The following is a 21257-nucleotide window of genomic DNA, read 5'->3' on the forward strand; positions in this document are numbered from 1 at the left end:
GGATGAACTATCTAAAGAGGAGAGGAGACTGATGAGGTCACTCCCTTTTATTGCATCAGGACCTGTGTGACACTTTTGTGCCTTTTCCTGTTTGCTTTGTGAAACTGGGAGTCTCAATACTGAGTGCAGTTACACTTACAATTGTTATATATTCTTGATGAGTTGGCCCCTTTCTAAGTATATCGTCACTTTGATATCTTCTGACTGCATTTTTTGATGTCTAAGTTATTAGATAGGAAAACTTTCCAGCTTGTGTTTGGCTTTAGCCTTCGTCCGTTATTCGACCCCATTCTGTATGTGTGTTTGCTCAGGAGATCTATTTGTTTGCTTTTGTGTGTATGTGCACACACGTAGTTATTTGAAATCTCTTTTTTTTTTCTAGTGTGGTTATTAATATGAAGCCTTCTATACTTAAAGTTTACATTAAGAGAGGTTTGCTGATTCCTATGGTTTCACCAACTCTTGTTCCAATCACATCGTTTTTCTTCTTGTTCTTTCCCTTCTCCATCGCTGGAGTTACAGTTTCATTTTGTACTGGGCATGATTGACTCGCCTCTAGCTCCCCTTCTTGTTCTTATCATGATTTCACTCTGGTGAGTGAAGCTTCCCCCAACCCATTTTTTGCATATGGTATTGCTAACAGCTTTCTAGTGCAGTGCTGGCTTGGTGGTCATAAGATGCATTAGTTTTGTTTATTCTCATGTGTTTTTATTTCTCAGTCAATTTTAAATAATAGCTTTGCTGAATTGTGTTATTATGTGCTTTCTTCGTTTTATGGTTGCCAAGGGAAGTTAGATATTATTCTACTGTTTTTCTCTTGTGAGTTGGCCTTTTTTTTTCTTTATAGATTTTTTTTTGTATTTTATTTTTTTTATTTTTTCTATACTCTAGATTTTATTCATCACCCCTGTCTACCCTCTGACTGTTCCACATCCCATCCCTCCTCCACCCTCTGACTGTTCCACATCCCATCCCTCCTCCACCCTCTGACTGTTCCACATCCCATCCCTCCTCTACCCTCTGACTGTTCCACATCCCATACCTCCTCCACCCTCTGACTGTTCCACATCCCATACCTCCTCCACCCTCTGACTGTTCCACATCCCATCCCTCCTCTACCCTCTGACTGTTCCACATCCTATCCCTCCTCCACCCTCTGACTATTCCACATCCCATATCTCCTCCCTAGCTGGGTGTTTCTCTTCTTTCTTGTCAGTTCTTCTTGAGGCATCGGAGGGGGAAGAGCATAGGCAGAGGTAAGACTTCGCCTTGCGATTTCTGGGGTAAGACTTCGTCTTACGATATATTTAGGGTTGCTGTATAATAAAAAGTTTACTTATCTAAGTCTAAGTTACTATGCTATTGTAGCTGACCTACCTTCTGTGATCCTCTGAGGCCAGAAACTGCAGTTTCTGGCACTTAGCATCTCATCCTAAAGCAGCAGGAGATTAAGTAAAGGATTAACTGCTAGAGCCTTTTCCCTATTGTCCAGATGCCTCTTGCTTGTTGGGCTAGAGGGGAGTTTGGAGCAATAAACTCCTATTGTACCAGGAGAAGAGAATAACACTCACAGAAGGAAAAACTTTTACATAAGCAAATATGCATAATCTCACATAAATTCATATACAGATTCATGCTTATTTTTTCATTTATACATATCCAGCTGGGCCCAGCTTGCATGCATTCTCACAATTACATACTTACACACACATGCATACATTCTCACAATTACACACTTATATACACGTTCATACTTATATACATACTTATATATGCATATGGAGCAAAAGACCAAGCACTGGTGAAGAAAGAACTCACTCACTTTGGATGAAAAATGGAGCTCCAATCTTTATTACATAGAGAAGGAAAAGGCTTCTACCCTTTTAATGCTAAATGAATTAAACCCATGTTTGTAAGAAAAAAGCTTTGTTTCTTTTAATAAGATTAAGACCTGTTCTGTCCCATGGTAAGGAGAAGTCTGCCTGCTCCTCCTACTCTCTGCATTGTCATCTTTATTCCTCTTTCCCTCTGCATTCTGCACATTGCTCTCTTAGTATTTTATGTTACCTATAGTTTCTAAGCTATTCCACTCTGCATTCTCCTTCTAATCTAAAATGTGTTCTGTGTAAAAACTTCTTTTCAGCTCAGTTCCTCCCTCAGCTCAGTTCTTCTTAGCTCAGTTCCTCTCACCTCAGTCCCCCAGTTCTGAGTCTTCTCTTTTTCCTCAGCCCTTAAACATCTTTCAGAATACATGATATTCATCAAAAGTTCACACAGAAAATCAAATCATAAATTGAAATAGAAGTTTACAGCAGCAAATGTTTACATGCATATCCATTAAGAGTAATTATCTAGCTAAACATCCATCACCTGCCTCAGCGCCACAGGGTTACTGAAGGTTTAAGACCATAAAGTAAAGTTTTGTATAGATAAGCCCAGTCAATATTTTATCTTCTGTCCTAGCACCTATAATAAATCATTAGTCCCCCTATTATGACCTTCGGTTAATTGTTTTACAACCTCTTGGAATGTGCTCTGAGTAGGAGAAAGTCTGGTTACCATCTAAAAGCAATTAATGGTGACACATGGGAGACTGGCAGAGTTCTCATTGCAGTTTTGACTGTCAGAAAAGGACATAATAGCAGTCCCATTATAAAAGAGCTTAATAATCACAGATGTAATTTTAGGAATTCTTATAGGATCAGCATAAAGTCTTAAGTCATCTATTTATCTATATAGCGTAAGACAATACAACTTCATGGTTCAGCAGAGATCTGCTCCAAAGGGGTGTGCTATTACTTAGTGATTATTATATATGGATAAAAATAAGAAAAGCATATTAATAGCAGGAATCTTTCCTAAAATTAGTCCCTTACAGCCTTGCTTAATAAGGGCTCACCTGTCACAGATTATATCGTAATCCGAAGCAGGCATGTCAGGATGATGGATCACCTGTTAGTTATTAGTTGTCCTATTATGGCTCCTGACAGGTCTCATTTTGTGAGCACTCCATAGCCTCAGTAATAGTGTCAGGCCTCACCTTGAGCTGGATCCCACTTTGGGCCTATCACTGGACTTTATTTTCCTCAGCTCCTCTTCATTTCCATCCCTGCAGTTCTTTCAGACAGGAACAATTATGGATCAGAGTTTTGACTGTGGGATGGCAACCCCCTCCCTCACTTGATTTCCAGTCTTTCTGCTTGAGGTGGGCTCCTCTATAAGTTCTCTCTCCCTACTGTCGGGCATTTCATCTAAGATCTCTCCCTATGAGTCCTGAGAGTCTCTCACCTCCCAAGTCTCTGGTGCATTCTGGAGGGTCCCCCCCAACCTCCTACCTCCCAAGGTTGCCTGTTTCCATTCTCTCTGCTGGCCCTCAGGGCTTCAGTCCATTTCCCTCACCCAATACCAGATCAGGTCCCCACCCCCGCAACCCTATCCACTTTCCCTCCCCTCTTGTGATTGCTTTCTTTTCCCTCCCAAGTGGGACTGAGGCAACCACACTTGGGCCCTTCAGCTTGTTGACTTTTTTGAGTACTGTGGATTATATCTTGGGTATTCTGTACTTTTTTTCTGTTAATCCCACTTATTAGTGAGCATATACCATACATGTTCTGTTGGGTCTGAGTTACCTCACTCAGGATGATATTTTCTAGTTCCATCCATTTGCCTGCAAAACTCAGAATGTCCTCATTCTTAAAAGTGAAGTAGTATTCCATTGTGTAAATGAACCACATTCTTCTGTCATGGGGCACCTGGGTTGTTTCCAGCTTCTGGCTATCACAAATAAGACTGCTATGAACACAGTGGAGCATGTGACCCTGTGGTTTAGTGGGGTATCTTTTGAGTATATTTTCAGGAGTGGTATAGCTGGATCTTCAGGTAGGCCTATTTCCAATTTTCTACGTAACTTCCAGATTGATTTCCAGAGTGGTTATACCAGTTTGCAATCCCACTAGCAATGGAAGAGTGCTCCTCCACATCCTCTCCAACATGTGTTGTCACCTGAGGTTTTGATCTTAGCCATTCTGATTGATGTAAGGTGGAATCTCAGGGTCATTTTGATTTGCATTTCTCTGATCACTAAGGACTTTAAACATTTCTTTAGGTGCTTCTCAGCCATTCGAGACTCCTCTGTTGTGAATTCTTGGTTTAGTTCTGTACCTTATTTTTTTGATTGGGTGGATTGAGTTTTTGGTGGTTAGCTTCTTGAGCTCTTTATATATTTTGGATATTAGCCCTCTATTGAATGTGGGCTTAGTGAAGATTTTTTTCCCAATCTGTAGGTTGCTGGTTTGTCCTATTGACTATGTCCTTTGCCTTACAGAAGCTTTCCAGTTTCATGAGGTCCCATTTATCAATTCTTGATCTTAGATCTTGAGATATTGAAGTTCTGTTTAGGAAATTTTCCCCTGTACCTATTGCAACTCTGCTTTGTATCTTTGAGATCCTGATTGTAGTATATCATGAAGATCTTCCTGATCTGTGGAGGTTCTAAATGCCTCAGTGTTTTCAATGTTCAATTCATTCTCTGTAACGGGGAGGGGTGTGGAGGGGGGTTTCCTGCTCTGATTTCACTGGCCACCTGCTCTAAGTTATTGCTTTTTGACTCACTTACTCACGGTAGGGATCACCCATGAATTCTGAAGTTTGTTAACTTGATCCAGAGTTCTTAGGCATCACGGGCCTAATCCCTGATGGACAGATTGATGAGTGAAGGTAGTCTTATCCTGAATTCCTGGTAATCTTTCTTTTGCATTTATCTGTGATCTCTCACCCCTCCTATTTTTATTTAAGTCATTGAATTGTTTTCAAAACTTTTCATTTTTTTAATCAAAGTTTCATCTTCTTTCCATATTTTCCCCATTTATCTTTGTGACTTTCTCCTTTATGTTGTATTGCCCGTCTGATACAAGATTTTATTTTTCAATTAAATCATTGTCTTTGGAGTTATTAATCACTTTTACTAGGAAACCACTACAAATCTGTATCTAGAATTCTACTCAACTCTTTTCTGAGGGGTTATATTTTGAAGGAGTCTTATTGCTTACCATGTTTCTAGTATTCCATTGATTTCAATATTTCTTTTAGGTTTTTTGTTTGTTTTGTTTGTTTGTTTGTTTGTTTTGTTTGATTGTTTTTTGTTTTTTCAAGACAGGGTTTCTCTATATAGCCCTGGCTGTCCTGGAACTCTCTCTGTAGACCAGGCTGGCCTCGAACTCAGAAATCCTCCTGCCTCTGCCTCCCGAGTGCTGGGATTAAAGGCCTGCACCACCACTGCCTGGCTTCTTTTAGTTTTTTAGTGAACAAAACACAAACTATTCTTACAGCTGTAACAATAAGCCAACAAAATATAGACACATACATTTTTTTGATAAAAGACCATTAATATATCACAGGTAGTTTTAGAATAAAGTTTACAAAATGAATATAAAGAGTTCTAGGGAGTGGAGGCTTATATAGCATAAATGCAGAAATTGTGAATGACTGAAGTTAAGGAAGAAGATAGGAAAGAGGAAAACTAGAGGAGAAACAAGGTTCAGTGAATAATAGAAATGAGCAGGAGTGGAAAAGAGTGTTGTGAAGGGGATGAAAAAGGTAAGATACAAAAAAGAAAAACCATCACCCAATAATGGAGAAATAAAAAAAATTCTTCTTTTGCATTTATCATAATTGTACTATTTTTTGTAATAAATAAATTGTAATATATATGTATGTAGGTATACATATATAGTAACAGTTTGTAGTAGTATGTATATGGTATATAGTAGTATGGATACATATACATATATGCATGCATACATATACATATATGCATGCATACATATATGTACATATGTTTGTGTACATTATACATGCATGCATACATACATGGAATAAAAAATCAAAAGTTTTATTAAACATACATGCATACATGTATACATGCACACTCACACAATGTCAAACTACTATTAACTTATAGCAATATAAGAAGGAACACAAATGTCAAGAAAGAGAAAAACTTAAGATTACTTAATAATAAAATCTTCACAATCAAAATTAGATAAATATATGGAGAATAAATATAAGAATATCAAATTATAATAAAGTTTTAAAAACTACTTAATTATACTCAAAAGGACAAAAAGGGGGGGAGGAATCCAAACTCTCTCCCCAAAATATAGACGTGCAAAGTAGCCTCTTTATGTTCCTGAAATCAGTCTGCAGAGGTATACAACCAAAGGAAAGGGTCATTTGAACATGTGGATTTTTGTCTTTTCTGATTCAGTCTGGTGCTGAGCTTACACCAGACAGAAGCCTGGTGGTCTTCAGAGATTTCTTCACCTCCTTGTGAATCAGCTTGCCTGTGCCGGTCACATACAGCTTTTCAGTACATGGGCTGGGCAGGCTCTCTCACACTCCTGAAGGTCTCCATATCATATCCTCTGGGGTGACTAGTGCTCTAACTGGGGGTGGATATGACTATAGAGGCAGACACATCAATTACCTTGTTAGAGGTATGCAGTTACAGAAGATAAGCAATCAGCTAGAGCTTCATAATTCTTGGAGTCTACAGCCTAGGTTGATCTACACACTGATCTCAGGACAAGGGCTATCCGTTACGCTCAGTTGAAAGGCTACCAGAACAAGGCTAGCTTTTTCCTATAGATGTCACTGCCTGGGCAGAGCCTCCTCTTGCCTACATTTACAACTGGATCCCAGGGCTGTGTTCACTCTATGATTGTGCCCCCATGGAATTTCCTGACCTATGCTTGTTGGTCAGTCTCAGTCATCCATGGTCAACTAGTTTTTTTGTTTTGTTTTGATTTTGTCTTGTTTTGTGTTTCATAAGCAATCTGTCTCACACCTTCAGCTGCTTTCCTGTCAATAGGGGAGACCCAGGTCCATCCCCACCTGCAGCATCTGGACAAGTTCACTTACCTTTTATCGACCTTTATTCAGGGAAAGCCAGATACTCGGTTTCATCACAGATAAAGACTCCGGGATAAGCCAGTGGGAAAGAGAATCAGAATTTCCTGAAAGGCATTTTTAACATCCATCTTAAACACAAGGGTCAACTGAGAAAGGCTTTGGGGTAGCAAATGAGGCATACTAGAGAGCTAGACTGTGGGCTTTCTTTCATAGGAGATTTGCAATTACAATAGTCATAAAGGATTTTAGTCGTTTCTAGGAGTGTCTTCAAAGGTTGCTAAGGAGGTACAAGTGGTACCTGAGGTATGCTTGACAGCTTGACAGTAGATAAAGTAACACTCTAAAATAGAGGGAGTTAGAACATCTCTGCAGGCCACAAAGGCATTAAGGGTTGCCTTCCAGAGCCCCAGAGAACATCTGAGGGTGGATGGAGGTCCTATTAAGCACAAGAAACTCAGGCTATCAGTCTGAGTATTGCTATTTTAACATTGTTCCTTGAAAATACTTATTTTTTTTCTTTTAGATGTATATGTGGAGGGTGTATGTGTGTGGTGTGCAACTTCTTTTGCTCATGCTTTGGGTATATAAAGGCTAGAAGTCAGAATTGGACACCTTCTATTTCTTGCCACCTGAAATTGTGAAGCCTGAGCTCACGTTTCAGCTAGATTAGGTTTTTCTTGGAATCTCTGTGTCTCTACTCCTATGTCCTCCATGTGCTGGGGTGGGGGGAACCCACATCCATGCTTGACTCTTATGGGTTTTGGGAATCTGAATTCAGACCCTTGTTCTACACGACAAGCATATAATCCACAGAGATGTTGCTCCAGCTCCCGAAACTATTTCCATATAAAGAACTATTTTCTCTATATAAGAAATGGTGAGTGTGGTGAGATTCTTGGTTCTAACTTGACAATCAAAATTGAACCAGATTCCAGGGTGAGAGATTCTTCTCCATGTCCTCTGGTTTCATCTGCATTTCTATCTTGTCTCACTATGGGCCATTTTATGGATTTATGAAGCTATTACTCTTTTCCTATTTTGGGTAGATTCTACTTTTTCTTATTCTGGTTCTTGATTTTGTGTAAATCAGAGGTAGCAGCTAATCTACTCTCTTACCTCAATATCTCTGCCCCTCCCCTCTCTGTTTGAATTATGTAGGTTGTATTCTTTTGGGCCGAGTTGTGGATCATATTGACTCACTCATGGAAGAATGGTTTCCCGGGTTGCTGGAGATTGACATTTGTGGAGAAGGAGAAACTCTGTTGAAAAAATGGGCATTGTACAGTTTTAATGATGGTGAAGAACATCAGAAGATCTTGCTTGATGAATTGATGAAGAAGGCTGAAGAAGGTAGGTGTTGACACAATTCACAAATTCTTTTTATGGTATGCTTGCTATTTTTACATGACTTTAATATATGAGTCATTCATATCAATATGGTTGAACTGAATGATACCTCATTTAATTATAGTGACAGTAAAGTTTATTTTCTGTCAATAAGATCTTGTGTTTTCTTAAACTTCTACCTTAAATCCTAGATGCTGTGTAATTGTAACTTTATTGCTTGTTTTTCTATTGCTGTAACTAAACACCATGATCAGTCAAATTATAGATGAAAGAATCTGTTTTGGGCTCCTGTTCCAGAGGGTCACGGTCCACAATGGCACTGACAGCAGGTAGAAGACAGCAACTAAAGCTGGGAGATGAAAGTTCACATCTAAAGTAGCAAATAAGAAGCAGAAAGTGTTCATTGGGAATGGAATATGGATTTTGAAAGTTCAAATCCTGCCTCTAGCAACACACTTCCTCAAGCAAGGTCACAGCTGTTGTTAGCAAATACTCCACCAACTACTGGGGACCAAATATTCAAATGCCTAGGACTTCTCTGGGAACAGGACATTTCTTTTGAAACACCAAAACAGTCTCATCTTTGAAGTTCATGAACTGATGTTACAGAACATCTCCTTCATAGATGGGACAGAAATGGAGACTAAGACCTTGTTAGTCAGAGGCCAATTGTTCTAAGTCAGTCTGGAGTACTTCCACATAATGGGGGAACCTAGGAATGTGTCTTAGTAAAGTTCTAACTACATTAATGTTAACATTTTATGAGTTTTCTGGTTTTTCTAGGAAAAATCTAGGTCTAGTAGAACAATCTCTAAAGATATTTTTTTTTTTAAGCCAGGACCACAAATTTGGTATACCCTTACATTTTAAAAATAATCTTTTACATACTTCTTAGGAGACCTGTTAATAAATCCAGATCAACCAAGGCTCACTATTCCAATATCCCAGATTGCTCCGGACTTGATCTTGGCTGACCTGCCTAGAAATATTATGTTGAACAATGATGAGCTGGAATTTGAGGAAGCACCTGAGTTTCTCTTAGGTAACTATCTTTGCTATATTAGAAAAACAAAACAAAACAAAACCAAGCAGGATGCAGTTTTCTCCTCCCGTCTTAGTCACATCTTTATTGATCTATGTTGGTTCCATATATTTGATACAGTAATTTTCTCTTGGAATGATATACTTTAAAATCTTGTCATGTTGCATGTCTGGGATTTGCTTTGTATACACTCTCATAGACTAGGCCATGCAGATAGACCTAGCAGGAAGCACAATTATTTATAGAATCTGTCCCCGAGCTTTCTCTGCTCATGAGCAATTATGTAGCAGAAGGGAAAAAAGTCTTCAGGTGATTGATATGAAATAGCCATTTGTCACCCCAAGGAGAATAAGCAGAGGAAGAATATATTCTTTGCAGTGAAACTCATAGGAGAATATGCAATTCTTAGGAATAGTCATAGAACAGGGGGAGTAAAATCAGAAACATTTACGTTGGTAATATACTCAACTTCTGACATTTTGTTGCTCTGTTTTGGGCGTGTGAACAGTTTCTAGTTATTGGCTGAGCCCATGAACTCAATCAAAGGCTTTTAGCAGGGCCTGATGAAAATCACCAGATTCACACAGCATCCTTAGCTGCTACCTAAATATTCTCATTGCTGTGGTATCATTGTATACTCACCCTGAAGCTTAAAAGATGTTTAGAACTATGCTTTGTAAAATGAAGAAGTTGACAAAGCTCACAATTTGTAACTGCTTCCTGAAAGACATAGAAGACACATGGTATGTGAGAATACTCTGCAGAATGCTCATGTGGCTCTCTGCAGAATGCTCATGTGGCTCCTGCAGAGTAAGAGCTCATGTTACTGAAATGCCTTTGGTGCCAGGAGGAACCCAGCACACTAGTTGTCTCTTTAAGCTAGGCTAAATTTTACTTTTTAATTGACAAGTGAATAGGCTATATATTGATGGAGTAAGTACATTCTGTTATATGTATACATTGTGGAATCCAATGGAACTATCTGAAATATGTGTGGTCTCCTATGACAATCATTTTTGGTATTTTGAGAATGCTTAAAACTTGGTCTATTAGCATTTTTTACATGTAATATGATACTTCTAACAGTAAGGTGATGATTTCAAGTTCAATAATATCCCTGGAAGTCATTGAGAAGGCAAAAAAAGCATCGGGTAGATTTGATCTAAAGTATTTCAAGACAATTTGATTACAGTGAATGAGGTGTTTGTCATTGTATGTGAATACATCATTTATTTTTAATTTATTACCATTAATAATTACCTAGGATCTGATATAATAGTATTACCTCGTAGGAGGAAAATGAAATAGGATATATTATTAGTTACATTCCTATGACCTATACTTATGTTTTCAAAATTTCAAATCTGTGATATGACATAAGATGCTAAAAAAAGTCTCTTTAACCCTTTATTGTTCACGGTGATGGGGTTAGTTTGAGTGTCTTTGAACTATAGCAATGAATACATTTGTAATTATGAAATTGCCAAATTGGAAATTATTGGATATAGGCAAGTAGCAGACACAGAGCATCCTTTCTCTGAAGGGTCTCAAGCTGCCAGACAAGGATGAATACAATATTCATCTTTTTTGCAGTGTTTTTCAGATAAGGCTAAAGGTTTTGAGTAGTTTATCAGGAATGTTCCCAAAGGCTGTTTTATAGCTCCTGTGTTTATAGTTCATTATATAGACAGAAAGTGTTTCTGTGACTTCTGTCCCTTCCTTGGTGCCTAAAAGCTTGTATACCTCATGTGTCTCTATAGAAAGTTGTCTAAATAAAATCTTGTCAAAGTGCCATTATCTTTTGGGGATCACTCGAAGTCTGACTTGTCTTGTAGGCTGTTTATCAGAATCCCTTGTTTCTACCATGTGTTATCTGTCTGATCTCTTCTCCCTATTCCATGCATGACAATTATAGAATCTCTTGAAGTTGCTAAATCCTGGGAGGGGAAGCATTCAAAGAGGCTCATTCTGTGAACAAGGCACCAGAGTTTTCTGAATATACAACAGGTGGATTTGGATTTGGTTTCTCTGCCTGGAAAGATAAAAATGCTTCCTATTTTCTTCTCAAAAGGTGATGGAAGTTTTGGATCAGTTTATCGAGCTGCCTACGAAGGAGAAGAAGTAGCCGTGAAGATTTTTAACAAGCACACATCTCTTAGGCTGTTGAGACAAGTAAGAAAGGCTATGATGTCATTAAATCAAGTCATATGATACTTTTATTTCTTGGAAATTTTTAGCTTCTTTAATCTGTCAAAATGTAAAATTTTCAACTGAAGTATGATATTGGCACATGAAGAGTGGAGAATGAAGTTGAGTTCAGAAACTCCACCAAAAGAAATTGGAACGTAGTCCCCCTGTGATATACAGGTGATATAGAATGCTGTGAGTCTAGAAAGAATAAACCTCAACTAAACTATACGTTCAGAGTCAATCCAGAACACAATTGAATATGGCCTTCACACACAGAGATGTCACTAAGGAGAGTGTGGGGCTGCTCAGGGTGATCTAGAGAAAGAGCTGCCAACACTACAGGAGCTCTGCTTCCTGTTGCGGTTGGGGGTGACTTTAGGAAGGTGGAACAAGGCAGGGCATTTTTTAATTTTATTTATTTTATTTTTTTTGCTAATGTCTGAGTATGAAGAAGCCTTCAGTCCCGTGAAGGGTGTGTGGGTGTGTGTGTGCACGGGCAGGGATATCAAGGCTGAAGTTTTAGCATAGGTAAAGATCCAGAATGAGAGGAGCTAGCCCGTGCTTGGGAAGGGAAGATTCTCTCTGCCTGAAGGAAGATGAATACATAAGAGGAAGAAAGGAAACAGGTTGTGAAAGGCAATGTAAACATAGATTAGCCCAGGACGTGGAAATACATGGGGTCTTAAAAACATTCATTTTCTGTGTGCGTGTGTGTGTTTGTGTGTGTGTGTGTGTGTGTGTGTGTGTGTGTGTGTGTGTGTGTGGAAATACATGGGGTCTTAAAAACATTCATTTGTGTGTGTGTGTGTTTTGTATAAGTGTTTCTCTATGACACATGTGGTGTGTGGATATCCATGGAGCCACAAAGGAGTGTAGGATCCCTTGGAGCTGGAATAGCAGATTGTAGTTCATCTAATATGACGTGGGTGCTAGGGACTGAACTTGGGTCCTCAGGAAAAATAGCAAGAACTTCTAACTGCTGAGTCATCTCTCCAGCCTCATACATGGGCTTTTTCATTTACAAGGAGTAGGAAGGCATTAGAGCTTTCAGGCAGGGGTCAGTATGTATTTCTATGGATCTGACCATGTGCCCTTAGCAAATTTCCTGGTCTTGAAACCAGAGACTATAACCCCTTATGCCAGTTTAGGCTGATCCAGCAGTGGCTGCTCAGAGCCCAGGGATGAGAACAATTAAGTCACTAACTAGAATTTAGAGGATAGAACAACATCACCTGTTAGTACGTCCACCTATGCTTTCGATTCCCACATCAACTGGTCTCCTGTAAACACGTCAAAAGGAAAAACAGAACTTAAAAATGTAATCTGAAAAACCAAAAAAAAAAAAAATGTAATCTGAACATAGGTTCAAAATTAGCTGTTTATTGCTGAAATGGGAAGAATTAAAAAAAAAAAAAAAAACCCTTAAAGAATAAGGAGACATTTACTACAGTCCAGTTGCTCAGAGAAAGCTGGTCACAGAGAAGTGCAGGCAGGCAGGTGATGGACCCTTGGTGATGTGAAACTCACATGTGTCTGGCCCCTTGCAGGAATTGGTGGTGCTTTGCCACCTCCACCATCCCAGCCTGATATCCTTGTTGGCTGCTGGGATTCGTCCTCGGATGTTGGTAATGGAGTTGGCCTCCAAGGGTTCCTTGGATCGCCTTCTTCAGCAGGACAAAGCAGTCCTCACCAGAACCCTCCAGCACAGGATTGCATTGCATGTGGCTGATGGCCTGAGGTAAGGGGCTAGCACAGTTTTCTATTTTTTTTTTTTTTTTTTTTGTGGAGGAGTCATTTATTGTTCTGAGGTTACAGGTCAAGTCATCCATTTATCTCGAAGAGGTGGGGAAGCAAGGGTGAGGTGGGGTGCAGGGATTAACTCCCCCTCAGGAATCCAAGGTAGGTGAGCTCCTTATCTATCTCTGGAGGCCAGTTTCTATTCAATGCATGGGTCCACTCCAGGCTCCAAGAACGCCACTCCCCTGCTGGACTCTGCTAACAATTTCAATGGTAGCTGTAAGTTCCTTGATCCAGTTTGGTAATTTTATAATATAATAGTAAGTGAGCACAGACCTTCATAGCTGGTGTAGCACTCAAACCTAGTAGTATTCCTGCCCCAGATCTAAACCCTAGATAGCCAGCCCTTGCGAAGATAATTAGGCCAGGCCACCAAACACCAAGGAAAATATGAAGTAGAAAATGTTTAATCAGGAAAAATCAGTCCATACTCCTAAAGCAAGTCAGAGTAGCAGATGTTGGATTCCACGTGGATATGTCATGGGATTCAGAATCACAGTACACCGTGTAGCTGGATGCTAGGTGCCATCTTTGAGAGGCAGCAGCCTGGAGTAGAAAGGCCCTTCCTCCAGACACAAGACCTTGGTGAATCACCATTGCATACATTCAGTAGTTTTTGCCTTTCTAACCCATACCTGTTTCTTAGCCTAAAAACTATGAGTGGTGCTAAAAACTTGGTGCTAATCATAAGCTTCCGAATTCAACTCTTAAAGTTCACTGCTGTGCATTTTCTTTCATCTTCCGGTTTTGTTTCATAGCCATTCTTCATTCTTCTGTCTTTCTCATTTCACGTCTAATCATTAGCAAAAATGTCTAGCTTTCCATGCCGATTCTCTCACCGATTCTCTCCTTCAACCTCTTTTAGTCCCCACTGTTTCCCGTTAACCCTGCATAGCCTGTGTCTCATTAAAGATCCCGAAAAGTACACAGACATTGGACGGGGTCTTTCTCCTGTTGTGGGTCTTCTCCACTCTTGCTTACTGGTTGCTGTGCTCAGCCACAAACCTTCAGGAGGTTCCCGAATTCACCGGGTTTTATACCCGCTTCCTAGCTAACTAGCAATGCAGAGTTTGAAAGGCACCCACGTGTAGGCATTTGGTTGGAATGACTGCTTTTCAACACCGGGGGGAGCCCCAAAGCCACCTGAGCTCAGTAAAGAGCCCTCTAGCCCAAAGCTGTCACAGTACTTTCTTGCTTTAACTGATCCTGGGTCCCAGATTTTTCTCAAATTTTTCATGAAATCCTGAAGTGTTCATTTATAACCTGAAGAATTGTTAATTCTTATTCAACATGCAAGTTGCAAGTCTATAGCTCCATAGCTTTAGTATCTCCGGCCTTTATTTCAAGTAACAAATCCCAAATTTTTATGAAGCAAATGGAAGTGTAGCATGTGCTTCAGTCCTTTGCCTCGGTTGCTCTTAGTGTAAAGCCAGGAAGGAATTCTGGATCTGCTTCCAAGGGAGGTTGGTAGGTACCAGTAGCTGTTGAGCTCCCACTAGGACTAAATGTAATATTAAAACCTAGTGTTAAAAATGGTATGAAAAAACCCTCATTAATAAAGAGAAAAAATAAATATGTATAATTAAAATTGTTATTTCAACTAATTGTTAACATGCTAACATAACTACAGGGACAGAGACAAGCGATAAAGTCACGTTCCTTTATGGTTTCTTAGGTAAGAAGCTATTTAGAATGATGCATAAGGAACTGGTTCATTTCATCAATCCTTTCTTTGAGATCTGCTTTAACTCAGTTCCTTCCCTTCAGCTCGTCTCAGAATTCTCATATCATTTCTCAAACTTCCTGTGATTCAGGATGCTCAAACTTAAATTCATTCTCCTTGCAATCTCTTCTCACAATGAGCCTGTGCTTCCTTCTGTATTCCCCATTTGTCAGGAAAGGATCAATATATTCACAGAAAATCCACTTTCTTCTCCATCTACAGCTAGTGTCCTTCCATGAGTTCACTGCTAGCCTAAGGTTACACAGGGAAACCTTGTCTTGATATCTCTCTGTCAATCAATACCTATAGCTATGTATGTATGTATGTATGTATGTATGTATGCATGCATCTATTTATCTATCTACCATCTATCTATCTCCATCATCTATCTATTATCTGTATGCCTATCTATATCTCCATATATCTGTCAGATCTTTGAATATATTTTATTTTTATCATTTTTATCAATGCTTTTCTTTTTTTATGCTACTACTTCGATCCAGTGTCTATAGGGAATTATCAGAACATTTCCTCTGAAATAAAAGCCTAACTATACTTGAGATTCCCTAGACTTTCCAGCTACCTGTAATGTAAGTCTCAACTCTGTGGAGGCACAGCATGGAAGCTCTTTATGTGTGCTGTGCCTAGGGTCCTCTGAGCTCTGCGGTGGCACAGCATGGAAGCTCTTTATGAGTGCTGTGCCTAGGGTCCTCTGAGCTCTGCGGTGGCACAGCATGGAAGCTCTTTATGAGTGCCTTTGCAGCCTTACTCTGGGCCGTGTCTCTAGGCCGCATTCTAACCAGATTGACTTCCATATGTCTACCTTTCTTCTCACAAAGTTTTCTGGAGAACTCATTTCTAGAAGGATTTGCACGCACGCCATCCCTACCATACAGCTCAGCTCTCTCACGGAGAGCGAGCATTTCATACATGTATTTGCATGTGCTTATTTGGTTTTGTTTTTATGAGTTAGAAATTCACACTGTAGCCAGTCAGCCTTAGCCAGGCTGGTCATAAACTATTTTTCTCTGCCTCAGCACCCCGAGTTCACTTGCATTTCTTGCACACTTACCCAAGGAAGACTTTGTATCAGGCTGTGAAGAACAGGCAGAGATTATTGTGTGCCTAAGGTTAAAGCCTGCCTATGTAGTGCTAACCGTGCTGCCTGTACCTTTCCATTTCTGCTTCCTCAACCTTTGACACTCGCACTGCCATCTTGGTATACCTAAACAATGTCTTTCCCTAGGACCCTCTTAAAAGCAGATTAAGAAAGATGGCTTTGTGTCCACTAATGAACGAGCCTCATAGACACCTAATGCATATTTGTTAAAGGAATCAATGTGCATTCTATTTTTAGAGTAATATATTCAGGATTAGATAAGGTTGACTTTAAATTATAAAAATAGGGCTTCTTGGTAATTCTTATAATAATGATGATTAAAGACAGGTTAACCAAGTATAGTTTACATTAATGAAATATTTGACAATACTTATTCCCAAACAATGCTTTAATTCATTTGTCTGAATTATTGCCAGTGAGAAATGACTTGCGCTTATTAAAATTTCAAAAGCTTTCCTCTTTTCTATTACAGGGTATTAGAATTGCACTGTTAAGATTAAATTCTATAATTAAATATTGTAATTAAACCAGATAACCTTGATCTCCAAATGACATAATTTTAAATTGACTGTCTTTTCGTCCCACAAAAGTATTCTGAGGGAGGCTGTGTTCCATCTGTAACAGAGAGTGGGATGTGTTATGGAGGTTTGGGATGATATTCGATGACATATACTTAACTTTTTAAATTCTTAATCTCTTGGCTTTTCTCAAGACAGCTAATGGCCTTTCAGTAAGCCCTCAGTAAATGTTCCTTTCAACTGAATTACTATTGTTAAGGTCAACTTCATTAGTGCGTTTATGTTATTGATCAGCCCAAACTGTATATCCTGAAGTGAACAGATCCAGTGTCATATCCTGAGTATATCCTGGAAGAGAGAGTCAACCCAATAGTTGATAGAGTGAAATGACGCATTCACTTTGGTCCGTCCCACAGTAGAAAGTGCCAGATGTGCCAGTTCTCTGTTCCTAATGCCCCAGAAATGATTGATAGGAGGTAATGAGGTAAATATTTTTTAATATAATCTTAACCAAATTCTAAACCATAAATAAACAAAGGATTTAAACAAGACCCATTAAGTCCAATGAAAAACTGTCCTTTCAGTAAAGGTCATACTACAACTGTGAGCTCAGTGCACAGGGAGAGTCAGAAATGTAAAGATTTCTCAGGAGAGATGATAATAGTTGTTTTAGTGCTTGGGAAACTGTGTGTTCCTCCACTATGTTTGCAGATTTGGATAAGACTTGGCCAAGATTTAAACAATGTGTTTTATATTAAGCATTTTTTATTATTTGCTCAAAATGCCCAAATCCAGGTACGCTTTGACTCCATCTCACACCCAGATTTCATACCTCCTAAGACAGTGTTCGCCTCCTGAGTATTCCAATGCTCTTTATTAACCTTAGCACATAACGGATGAGCTTTACAGTAGGCTATATCCCCAGAGCTGGAGAGAATAGCTAGGGAAAAGCTTACAATTTGATGTTTTTGCTGAAAAGAAGAAAATATTCTTAAAAACATTAGGAAGAAAAGTAATCAGAGAAAGGTAAATAACAAAGATAAGTGATATCATTTTAAAAACTAAAGAAACCTGGTATTTTATATTATTTGTGATTATTGTGACATGTGTTGTTTCTGTAATTTCTTTCTCAGCCTGCTTATCCTTTGTGTAAAGGAAGGCCACTGATTTGCTTGAATTAATTTTATATCCAGCTACTTTGCTGAAGTTGTTTATCAGGTTTAGGAGCTCGCTGGTGGGATTTTTGGAGTCACTTAAGTATACTACCATATCATCAGCAAATAGTGATAATTTGACTTCTCCCTTTCCAATTTGTATCCCTTTGATCTCCTTTTGTTGTCTAATTGCTCTGGCTAGGACTTCAAGTACAATATTGAATAGGTAGGGAGAGAGTGGGCAGCCTTGTCTAGTCCCTGTGAAACAGAGACTGAAGGAAGGACAATCCAGAGACTGCTCCACCTGGGAATCCTTCCCATATTCAATCATCAAATCCAGATACTATTGAGGATGCCAGCACGTGCTGGATGACAGGAGCCAGATATAGCTGTCTTCTGAGATGCTCTGACAGTACCTGACTAATACAGAAGTAGAGGCTCATAGCCATCCATTGGACTGAGCACAGGGTCCCCAATGAAGGAGCTAGAGAAAGGACCCAAGGAGCTGAAGGGTTTGCAGCCCCTTAGGATGAACAACAATATGAACTACCTAGTACCCTCAGAGGTCCCAGGGCCTAAACCATCAACCAAAGAGTGCACATGGTGGGATTAATGGCTCCAGCAGCATATGTATAGCAGAGGATGGCCAAGTAGGTGATCAATGGGAGGAGAAGCCCTTGGCACTGTGAAGGTTCTATGCCCCAGTGTAGGGGAATGCCAGGGCCAGGAAGCAGGAGAGGGTGGGGTAGTGAGCAGGGGGAGGAACAGGGGTTTCTTTTTGGTTTTGTTTTTGTTTTTTATTTTTTTCTTTTTTTGGAGGGGAACCTGGGAAAGGAGATATTGTATGACATGTAAATAAAGAAAACATCTAATAAAAAAAAACTAAAGAAACCAATTTCTATAAAATTTTGAGAACATAAAAGCAGATAAGTGAAAGTTATAACAAACATTAAGCCTATAGCAAAATTAGATTTACTCTTATTTAACTTCTTTGTTTCTGTCTTTGGGGCAGGTCTGGCTGACCTTGAGCGATCTGCCCTCTTGCTTCTCTCTCTGAGTATTAAGATTATAGGTATCATCAAACCAGTTAACGTATTCCAATGTTTAATTTAATTTTTAAATATCCCCTTTGGTTGGTGAGGGAATGTAGAATATACTCTCGATAATTGTTGAGGTATAAAGAGAGATTGTCCTACATTTTTTTGTGCTCATGGTTATGTGCACATGGCTATGTGTTAAAGCTCAAGTCACCTATCAGGCTTGGTGTTTTAGTTTGGGGGAAGAAACATTGCCTTGCTTTGTAGTGTTTGATCTTTATGTTCTTAAGTCTGTTTGCAGTATATATTTCAACTTCCATGGACAAAGGTAGCATAGCATTCTTGATGTTTTACATAAAGAACAGAGCATATTGAGAAGAAATATGACCAAATTAATATAGGAGGATCACCTTTGATAAGACTTCCTGTGTGCTCTCTGGCAGATATCTCCACTCAGCCATGATTATTTACCGTGATCTGAAGCCTCACAATGTGTTGCTTTTTACCCTGTATCCCAATGCTGCCATCATCGCGAAGATTGCAGACTATGGGATTGCACAGTACTGCTGCAGGATGGGAATAAAGACATCAGAGGGCACCCCAGGTAGGAGAGCAAGTTTATTTTTTTTTTTTTGCAGTGGATCATCAGTGCCCTCAGATATGGGTGTAGGAGAGTCAAAACAGATATAACTTGTCACAGTATGAGCAGATACTTAGGGTCTGAAGAGTGATGACGACTGCATTGACATTTTTGTCATCTTTTCTAGAACAGCAAAAACAACCACAGAAATCAACTTGTAATTTTTTAAGCCAAAAACTAAGCTAAAAGGAGAAGGTATTATATTCTTAAAAGCTGGAATTCCCCCAAATTATTGTGCCTGTTGTATTTTTGATCAGAATAAGTGCTTTCCCTTTTATTTTGTTTGTTTGTATTTGCATCCACCTAAACATGTCAGAGTTCACATTGCATGTGTGTCTGGGCTGCCCACTCACGAAGGAAATAGTTTCTTTACACTTGCTGTGTGAAGGTACATCAGAATCTTCTATCCCCTATCTTCATACTCAGTCTGCCTGTTTGATATTAGGCTTAGTCAGCTTTTGTTTTACATTAAGTACCCAAGACAGTAATTCGATTGATTCAGTGAGAAGCAGGTCTCTGACTCTGGCCTCTGCAGCTGTCTTCTCCACCATATACTGTGTTAAGACGAGTTTGAAAAGGCTTAACTGTTCAATCTTAGTTTCTAAGGTAGAAAATCAAAGTAGCAAGATTATTGTTCATGGGAAGCTTGGAAAACAGTATTTCCACCTAGGAAAAATGGATGTAAACAGTATCCTTATGTAGGAAGTTCTCATACATCTCAGGCAAGGTCCCTAAGAGACCTGGAATGTGAATGAAAGTGAGGCCATGAGAGCTCTTAGGTGTGGTTGAGGAGAAGGGTTTTGTTTTAGATATGAGAGAGAACACAGCCAGAGACTCTAGAGAGCTCAGATTGCACAAAGCCAGCAGAAAAGACTTGGATATGAGAGGAGATAGAAGGGAGAAGAGTGTGGAGCAAGATGGGCGAGGAGATAGTGGCCAAGGGAGTCTGCATCTCTTTGGGACCTCCTATCTCATATGATGCTAAGGAGGACTGGCCGACTTAACTGGGGCTCACACTTCTTCCTTTTCTTTCTCTTGGGTGAGCACCCATCTCTGAAGCTTTGTCCACTTATGTGACAGTGGTTATCTCTGGGTCCTAGCATGTGCTTCTGGACTTGAGTTCTCCTGCCTCACCAACCAATCACTGGCCTAGGACAATCAACAGCCAACAGCAGCTCAGCACGCTTCACAGATGGAGCCTTTTAATTTTGCTGCATGACTTCCTAGTTTTTATTAAAGCCAGAGTAAAACTTTATTGCCACTCAGTTTGGAGACAACCACAGAATCCTGAGCCCTTATAATTCCCACTGATGACTCTCAGGATCATAAATATGGAAGAAACTCTCAACAAAAGAAACTGACCTTCTCTGTTTTCTGCTACACTCTGCTCTCCAAAGCCATTCACATGGGTTGGGTCTATTTCTCGTTGTTCTCCAAAACTTCTGCTTATTATTACTTTTATTACAATCATTATCATTAAAGGACTTTGAATTAGCCTTAAACTCTGACCTAAATTTGAGAAAAACAACATTTATCACCATAATTGCTACCAAAACTTGACTTTTTTCCTTCCTCAAATCAATGCTTATGAAGAGAAAAGTTCCTTCTCATAGGATTTTATGTGTTTTTCTCTGTGTTGAAATTTCCCATTCATGTTATACCTTTTAATGTGGAAAGTTTCCATAAAAGAAATAGAAACATTGTTGGGCAGCGGTGGTGCATGCCTTTAATCCCAGCACTTGGGAGGCAGAGGTAGGTGGATTTCTGAGTTCGAGGCCAG

The 21257-nt window shown here is 39.4% G+C and overlaps 1 protein-coding gene across 1 annotated transcript in view; it reads left to right on the top strand.

Annotated features, from left to right (window-relative positions):
- The window catches only part of Lrrk2 (leucine rich repeat kinase 2), a 143195-nt gene that overhangs the window by 97008 nt on the left and 24930 nt on the right, over window positions 1-21257 (top strand). Inside the window, exons 37-41 of the mRNA XM_031353252.1 lie at window positions 8068-8259; window positions 9152-9298; window positions 11370-11470; window positions 13036-13226; window positions 19281-19441. Coding sequence (XP_031209112.1) covers window positions 8068-8259; window positions 9152-9298; window positions 11370-11470; window positions 13036-13226; window positions 19281-19441 — 792 coding nt within the window. The remainder of the gene's footprint in view (window positions 1-8067; window positions 8260-9151; window positions 9299-11369; window positions 11471-13035; window positions 13227-19280; window positions 19442-21257) is intronic.

This window comes from Mastomys coucha, unplaced genomic scaffold (genome assembly GCF_008632895.1).
Source record: "Mastomys coucha isolate ucsf_1 unplaced genomic scaffold, UCSF_Mcou_1 pScaffold11, whole genome shotgun sequence".
In the NCBI taxonomy this organism is placed as follows: Eukaryota; Metazoa; Chordata; class Mammalia; order Rodentia; family Muridae; genus Mastomys; species Mastomys coucha.